This window comes from Rhinopithecus bieti, unplaced genomic scaffold (genome assembly GCF_001698545.2).
Source record: "Rhinopithecus bieti isolate Rb0 unplaced genomic scaffold, ASM169854v2 scaffold_33474, whole genome shotgun sequence".
NCBI classification, from domain to species: domain Eukaryota; kingdom Metazoa; phylum Chordata; class Mammalia; order Primates; family Cercopithecidae; genus Rhinopithecus; species Rhinopithecus bieti.
Genome location: NW_016814460.1, coordinates 1,274,133 through 1,283,092, shown reverse-complemented (window position 1 = coordinate 1,283,092; position 8,960 = coordinate 1,274,133). Strand labels below are relative to the sequence as shown.

The following is an 8,960-nucleotide window of genomic DNA, read 5'->3' as shown; positions in this document are numbered from 1 at the left end:
GACTGGAGTGCAGTGGCCGGATCTCAGCTCACTGCAAGCTCCGCCTCCCGGGTTTACGCCATTCTCCTGCCTCAGCCTCCCGAGTAGCTGGGACTACAGGCGCCCGCCACCTCGCCCGGCTAGTTTTTGTATTTTTAGTAGAGACGGGGTTTCACTGTGTTAGCCAGGATGGTCTCGATCTCCTGACCTCGTGATCCGCCCGTCTCGGCCTCCCAAAGTGCTGGGATTACAGGCTTGAGCCACCGCGCCCGGCCTATGGTAGCAGGTTCTAAACCATGTCTTGCAAAAATTATCATGGTTCTTATTACTCATTCTGGGATTTACATAGCCTTTTTGTTATTATACCATTTCTGGAAGAAAGAAATTGAATCTATGACAAATGGATTATAAATAGCTTGAAAGGCTCAAGGTGGCTCCAGAATGAAACCATTCTCAAGGGATATTAAGGAGTTGGATGACAGGCCAAGGGTAGTTCACTTTACCAAATTTATCTTGTCTGCCAGATTTTCACTATTTCATATAACATAAAGCAATCACAGTAAATCTTGTAGAGATTCCAATCTAGAGTTATTTATTACCAGATAGTCGGAGAAACTTGGAAGAGACTAAATATAACTGAAGAACTATAATCTCACCTGACCACAAAGTTTTGATATGCAAAGGAGGTAAAGGGATGAATCATGCTACCTTCAAAGCCTTAGGTTGTACCTTTGTGTCCTTTTTCAATGAAATCAGTATCTTGAATCCAAAAGAAAAAGGTAGCAATGTTCCACACTTACCTTCCTACTGAGGGGAAAAAGCTTTTAGAACCTAACCCAGAGGTTATAATGAATCCTAATCACCAAAATACCAACAAATAATTCAGAAACAGGAGAGAGAAGTAGGGGAAGGAAATGGCTTATGGTAAGTGGAACGCAACTTTACGAGAAGGAACCAAAGTCAAAAGTCCCTATATTTTCCTAACTCCAGTCCAAAACACAGCAAAACAAAAACAAATTTCACAAATCTGTGACATTGCACAAATTTCAGTGGATACTACTATTTTCTGATGAGACAGCCTGAAGAGGTGTTATTTATATCTTTCTTCCTCAGAGAGCTTAAGAGAAGCTTTTCTAATATATTCCTTATTTTTTTTTTTTTTTTTTTTTTTTTTTTTTTTTGAGACGGAGTCTCGCTCTGTCACCCAGGCTGGAGTGCAGTGGCCAGATCTCAGCTCACTGCAAGCTCCGCCTCCCGGGTTCACGCCATTCTCCTGCCTCAGCCTCCCGAGTAGCTGGGACTACAGGCGCCGCCACCTCGCCCGGCTAGTTTTTTGTATTTTAGTAGAGACGGGGTTTCACCGTGTTAGCCAGGGTGGTCTACGATCTCCTGACCTCGTGATCCGCCCGTCTCGGCCTCCCAAAGTGCTGGGATTACAGGCTTGAGCCACCGCGCCCGGCCATATTCCTTATTTTTATCATCTATTTTTACTTCTTTGTGAAGTCCTTGTCTGGGTGGTTTAAGCATATAACATATAAGAGGAGTTCAGGAGTAACTTAAACAATAAGTGAAGAAAAATAATGGTAAGTATTAGAAAATAAATCTTTTCACCAAAATGCCTATTTTCAACTAAAAGCAAGAAGTAAAAAAGGGATGAGGGCCGGGCACGGTGGCTCACGCCCATAATCCCAGCACTTTGGGAGGCCGAGGCAGGTGGATCATGAGGTCAGGAGATCGAGACCATCCTGGCTAACATGGTGAAACCCCGTCTCTACTAAAAATGCAAAAAATTAGCTGGGCGTGGCGGCGGGCGCCTGTAGTCCTAGCTACTTAGGAGGCTGAGGCAGGAGAATGGCGTGAACCCGGGAGGCGGAGCTTGCAGTAAGCCGAGATCACCCCACTGCACTCCAGCCTGGGTGACAGAGCGAGACTCCGTCTCAAAAAAAAAAAAAGGGATGAGGTATTGGTCATAGCATCATAGTAAATAGTATTATCTAATTCACATGTAAAAGTTTGGAGAGATCATTTTTTAATTTATTTATTTTGAGACAGTGTCTCGCTCTGCTGCCCAGGCTGGAGTGCAGTGGCATGATCATGGCCCACTGTAGCCTCAAACACCTGGACTCAAGTGATCCTCCTGCATCAGCCTCCCGAGTAGTTGGGATTACAGGCGTGTGCCACCATGCTGGCTAATTTTTATTTTTATTTTTTTTTTGTAGAGACAGGGTCTCGCTATATTGTTCAGGCTGGTCTCAAACTCCTGAGCTGAAACGATCACCCTGCCTTGGACTCTGAAAGTGCTGGGATTACAGGAATGAGCCACACCAGCCTAGGAGAGATCATTTTTAGAAATGTATTTCAATAAAGCTGTCTGAAAAGTGAAACAAATGTATTCTATTTTCCCAACTGGCTTTTACTTCAAATATTTATATACATCCATATATAAATGGATATATATATTAAAGAAATCAGGCCGGGCGCGGTGGCTCAAGCCTGTAATCCCAGCACTTTGGGAGGCCGAGACGGGCGGATCACAAGGTCAGGAGATCGAGACCATCCTGGCTAACCCGGTGAAACCCCGTCTCTACTAAAAAAATATAAAAAACTAGCCGGGCGAGGTGGTGGGCGCTTGTAGTCCCAGCTACTCGGGAGGCTGAGACAGGAGAATGGCGTAAACCCGGGAGGCGGAGCTTGCAGTGAGCTGAGGTCCGGCCACTACACTCCAGCCTGGGCGACAGAGCCAGACTCCGTCTCAAAAAAAAAAAAAAGAAATCACATGGGGAAACATGTAGTAAATAATAAAGTTGAAAACTTTGACATGAAAGGAAATACACCCTAGGATGCCAAATACTGCAGAATACAATGCCTTTGTTGGTCTTTTTTGAAAATTTTAGCATTTACTGGAATTTGGAATCTTCCTTCTGTTCATTCCTTGTCACCACCCCCATTTTATCTACCTCTCAAATTTATAGGAATCTCTGAAGTTAAGCTCTTCTTTTTGTCCATATTTACAATGTTTAATATAATTACTCTGTAATCTCACATACCACCAGTAAGTGTCAGTGGACAGTCACATGACATATTCCTAAGTGAACAGAAATTCAACCCTTTGAGTTCTATAAAGCGAATTAATGAAGGCAAATAAAACTTCCTTTGTATTCCTTTCTTCATACTTTGTGGAACATGGCAATAGGGGAAGGTCTAGGAAGAAGAGTTAAGAAGATGCAAAATGAAAAAAAAGGCAATTTCAACAAAAGTACTTTATTAAAAAAGCATATGATGAAAAATAACATACAATCTACACATATGAATATAATTACGTGAGAGCTGACATACAGAACAATGCATTTATGGCATTAGAGAAAATGTTTATATAATGCTGTGAGATCTCAAGTTCTATATTGGATTTGTCTTTTCTAGATAGATATCTGCCGTAGCTGCTAACAATGATTTCCTGGATCAACAGTCAAAAGAAACGTTTTTTTTTCCTTATTTAAAAAAATCCAAATAGATTCTGGCAGATTGGGGTTCACAATGAGTGGGTATATTATCAGCTGCCTCTCCAAATATGTTAAGCAGACTTTTATATCCATGTAGGTTGAAGAGAAAACCTTTTTTTTTTTTTTTTTTTTTTGAGTTTCACTCTTGTCACCCAGGCTGGAGTACAGTGGCACAATTTTGGCTCACCAGAACCTCCGTCTCTCGGGCTCAAGCCATCTTCTGCCTCAGCCTCCTGAGTGGCTGGGATTACAGGCATGCACCATCACACCCAGCTAATTTTGTATTTTTCGTAGAGATGGGGTTTTAGTCAGGCTGGTCTCAAACTCCTGACCTCAGGTGATCTGCCCATCTCGGCCTCCCAAAGTGCTGGGATTACAGGCGTGAGCCACCGCGCCTGGCATGAAGAGAAAACATTTCTAAACCTGCTTTGTATTTAGATGGACAGCTTTAGAAAAGAGGAGAGAGCAACATGTATTCTTCCACACTGTGTGGTGGGAAACAAACACCAGTAGAATAACAATATGGAAGACAGCAAGGCAGATTTCATTACAGTAGAGTGCCTACACTTCCTCATAACTTGGATTTACACACTGCAAATCCTCTGATCTTATTACCTCCAGTGATCACGTAAAATACCGGCTTTAAACTCTTTGCCTTAGTGATAAAACAGCCACTTTGATTCACAACGAGACATTCACAATAAAGTATATTGTAAACGTACCTGTCCACAGCCCGGGGCATTGCACACAAACGGTCTGTCGTCTCCCATATTTCATATAGCAAAGCGGAGCTGAGGAGGGGGAGGTGGGGGAAAAAGTTATGTTAAATATGCTGGAGCAAAAAAAAAAGTGCTTCAAAAATATCAACCCCAGAAACAGGTGTTCCACAAATGCATCTATCAAAGTTGTAAACACAGGCTACTTTGGGGAGACCCATTAGACAGGTGGCATATGATCTACTGTGTCTCAATTGAAACTTTTAATTAGAAAGATTGAGATCTAAATAGTCAAGGAGTTTCAAACCTTTGCTAGATTTTCCCTCTTTCTACTACAGTATATAACACACTCCTCCAACCTGCTGAATTACAACTAGTGCAGTTCCTTATGTCAATAAATTCACTGAACGCTCGATGCGGAAGCCATATTTCTGAACTAGAGAAGACCAAAATTTGTCATTTAATTAATTAAGGGATTATAGGAGGGGTGCTCCATTTTACAGGGCCATAATCTGGCTCCCTGGTGTATAAACTATGAGACTATTGGCAAGGGCTGTTTATCCCATATTATTGCCAAAGAAAACAAAGCACCCATCCTATTGGGATACATGGGAAATGGTTTTCATTAATAAAAAAATAAAAATAAAAACCAGGAGCCTCCTCCTCCCCCCACCAATCGTCTGTGGCAAATGGAGAAATATCGATGCCCTTCCCCCCTCTGATTCTATTTACGGCTAGGTTTTTAAAAGCAGCAATAAAACAAATGTCGACTCTTTGGGGGTTTACTGGGAGAATATGTTCCGGCTGTTTGTGCTGCTCTCGACCAGTGTTCTTGGGCTGCTCTGTTGCAGCCAACAGATGTGTGCTGCTGCAGGGGATAAAAGAAATGGCACTAAAAGGCATCACCATCTATCCCTTCTATTCCTCTGAAGACTTTAACAGGGTTTATACTGGTTTTTAAATTATTGAAGCTAAACTCTCAAAGTGTTTATTGAAATTCTTTGTTGAAGAACAGTAATTCCAATCTGAATGTGTGGGAGAAATTTCTCATATTCCAACTAGGAATAAAAATAGAAGTGGAGATGGATAAAGATTAGAAATGCAAATCATAGTAAAAACAATTCCTAAAAGATAAACAGTATTTTGGAAGGTGGAAGAGAAAAATGAAGTGGGGGGTAAAAGTAGTCTTATAAACTCCTAAAGGATATTTTCAAACATCCTTCCATAAAAGAAAAGGTATACAAAAGAATATGAACAAGGGAAGATGAGAGAGGAACTACAATTTGAATATGCCTGCAAATGACTTCAGAACTGTAACCAAATTTCAAATTTTTATCTTGGAAATAAACTGAAATGTTAGGACAATCTGTCAGGCTCGCATTGAAATAAAATGTTAATGTGCTAGACTGAATCTGGTAATCGGAAAACCATGCTTAAAACGCAGAGGGTAGCTAGGTAACATCTCTCCTACTCTCTTAGGACTCACTCTGGGGTTAGAAACCAGTATTTCTAGTATCCAATCAGTAATTCCACAACTAATCAGTGTTTAAAATTGTGGGGTGCCCCATAAAATAGAAGGGATTTCTTGGTCATCTTTCAGTGTGATAGAAACACGGTCTAACTAGGAAGGAAACTGATGCTACAGCACTGCTGTAATGGAACAGAGCCTGTACATGCATACATGTACACAGATTTATATCACATTTAGCCAGGATAAATTGCTTCAATAAATTCTGTTCCTAGGAGAGGCCAGCTCAAGCTGATGATTGGGTACTGGGAAATGAGAGCTTCATTCTTCTTCACACAGCCCCAGGATGAGGGGGGTTTTCTGGTTGGTTGGTTGGTTTTAAATACATGATGATTTTTTAGCACTTTCGGGAACTACAACATGATACAAAATACGAGTAAACAAAAGTAAATAAATGCAATGACCAGGGCCATTAAGGCTGAAAACTCAGAGCACGTCTAGAAAGCAATTCATTTCCGGAAAAATTCGTAACTCCTGTGCTAGAGATAATTTCACTGAATGTCCCAGAATCTGCTTCCCTAATATAATCACAAAATGAGAATTTTATTTCAACAAGGTCCTCTAATATATTTTCAACCAGGAAGTAAACTACAAGGGCTAGAGTAGACATAAAACAAGGATCAGGCAGGATTCCTTACTTTTATCTTGGTTCTGTTATTTGATGCTAAATTTTCTCATTTTTCTACCTATTTAGAGGAGGGAAAGAGTTCTGGCTGAGAAGTGGGACAGTACTGGCATAGGAAGTGGTGAAATAAATTCTGGAATGGCTTCCCTCAAACCACAAAATTCAAAATGTAACTTCGCTTTGCACAATCACATCACAATATATAGCTTCCCAATTTTATTTAGTGGCACACTTACTAGAAAAGAGAGATGAAAATCATTACTTTCTGAAAGAAAGAAAGCAAAACAAAAAAAATTGGGGGGAAAAGCATGAAAATCTAACAGAAGTATTTTCATTGTTCTTAAATATTCAACTGACAGCCACTAACTAGGATTTCCTTCTTCCTTCTAAATTTGCTGGCCTTTGTTTTACCATTTTTACCAAAGGAAGATCACAATGAGAGGAAGAAGCCTCTCTTCTTAAACACCCACAATTATTCTTAAATCATTCCCTCAATCTCTTGCCTCTTGTCGTTTCCATTATTCTTGTTTAAAATTTTTTCACTGTACAGTGATTTTAAAATTTAAGTATTTAACAAAATAAGAATGATCTGTCTCCCCATTAAAAAAAAAAAAATCCAGCTAACATCTTTTTTTAAAAAAATTTCTCCTTCACTCCTAGTCTGCTGCATCAATTGCTACATATAAAGAATATCATTTTGCTGATTTCAATCTAACACTTAAAACAAATCTTTAATTATCAGTGAGGTCTCACTGATGCCATCTCAAAAACAAAAAGCAACACATTTCTGTAGTGTAAACAGACTGAGACATAAAGTGAAATCTTGAAAAATAATACTGGTACTCACTAGAATTTAACTCACAGCTCATTTATAACTATTCTGCTTGACAAGCAGATCATGTGTCTGGGCATGGCACTCACAGTGTGTCATCTCCTTCCCAATCTATTCTTCAGGATGAAACATAAGCATTTTATAGAACTAAACAATAAATGACAGAAGAGGGATACACACATTAAGAAGCACTGACAAGGGGAAGTGGGCTGCTTTCAGCAAAGATCTTAGAACAGGGAAGACAAAAAAGCATAAAAAAAACTGTCCTAGAGGCCAACATCTGCAGAAAAGGCTCAGGTACTCAGTCACCAGAATTTTTTAAATGATTAAAAAAATTAATATTTACTCAAAAGAGAAAGTTATGTAAATGCTGGGAGAGAACTGAAGAAAACCCAAGGTTTAGAGAATGATTTTTAATAACTGAAATAATTTCATAAAACCTATGTTAGTTTTGTTAGAGACAGAGGTAGATCCTAAAATGGTCATTGTGCAAGAAAACAGATTTATGTGTATCTAGATATATGTCTATATCTATATATTTTAATCTACTAAGTATAGAGTCTGTCACTGAAGACTACAAAGTAAATTCTCTAAACCTGGTGTGATATTACCATTACAATATAATTTAATAAGAAAAAAGAATGCAGACAAGGTGTATTGTGATCATTTCTCTAGTAACCAACTAGAGAAATTGTTGGTAATAAGATGGCCCAACTCTAAGCAAGGAATAAAAGCCACACACAAACACATCCAGGGACCTGTTGTCAGGTTCCTAATGACAAAAAGCAGACACTGCTAGGTACAAAAAAAATAGAAGGATAATGTACTGTAAGTAACAGCATCATAAAAATTTAGAAGATGTTAAGACTAGCTTTCATTCATTCATTCAGAAACCACTAATATCAAGTGCTAGGCAAAGCGGATATAAAAAAACACAATAGGCCTTAACAAAAATAATTTTTTACTCATCTGTCATGGAAGAAATCATCCTCATTAAGAATGATGGCTTAGGCCGGGTGCGGTGGCTCAAGCCTGTAATCCCAGCACTTTGGGAGGCCGAGACGGGCAGATCACGAGGTCAGGAGATCGAGACCATCCTGGCTAACACGGTGAAACCCCGTCTCTACTAAAAAATACAAAAGCTAGCCAGGCGAGGTGGCGGGCGTCTGTAGTCCCAGCTACTCGGGAGGCTGAGGCAGGAGAATGGCGTAAACCCGGGAGGTGGAGCTTGCAGTGAGCTGAGATCCGGCCACTGCACTCCAGCCTGGGCGACAGAGCGAGACTCCATCTCAAAATAAAAAAAAAATAAAAATAAATAAAAAAATAAAAAAAATAAAAGAATGATGGCTTAATTTACAAGTTCAATTAGTCAGAGGTTGATCAGTATACATATCATTTAGATGCTACTGTATATGGTCATTTATCAAATTATTTTGCTAGCAACTCCAGATTATAAAAAAGAGGAGTTAACAGTCTTAGTAAAAGATTTAACAAGGAGCCAGGCACGGTGGTTCATGCCTGTAATCCCAGCACTTTGGGAGGCCAAGGCAGGCAGATCACCTGAGGTCAGGAGTTTGAGATCAGCCTGACCAACATGGTGAAACCCTGTCTCTACTAAAAATACAAAAATTAGCCAGGCATGGTGGCACATGCCTGTAATCCCAGCTACTTGGGAGGCTGAGGCAGGAGAATCGCTTGAACCTGGGAGGCAGAGTTTGCAGTGAGCCGAGATTGTACCATTGCACTCTAGCCTGGGCAACAAGAGTGAAACTCTGTCTCA

At 40.0% G+C, this 8,960-nt stretch overlaps 1 protein-coding gene across 9 annotated transcripts in view; it reads right to left on the bottom strand.

Annotated features, from left to right (window-relative positions):
* Positions 1 to 8,960, bottom strand: part of LOC108514646 (cyclic AMP-dependent transcription factor ATF-7) — a 123,056-nt gene that overhangs the window by 88,200 nt on the left and 25,896 nt on the right. For all 9 annotated transcript variants that reach the window (XM_017851029.1, XM_017851036.1, XM_017851034.1 and 6 more), the window contains one exon: positions 4,202 to 4,270. In XM_017851029.1, coding sequence (XP_017706518.1) covers positions 4,202 to 4,249 — 48 coding nt within the window. In that variant the 5' untranslated portion in view covers positions 4,250 to 4,270. The remainder of the gene's footprint in view (positions 1 to 4,201; positions 4,271 to 8,960) is intronic.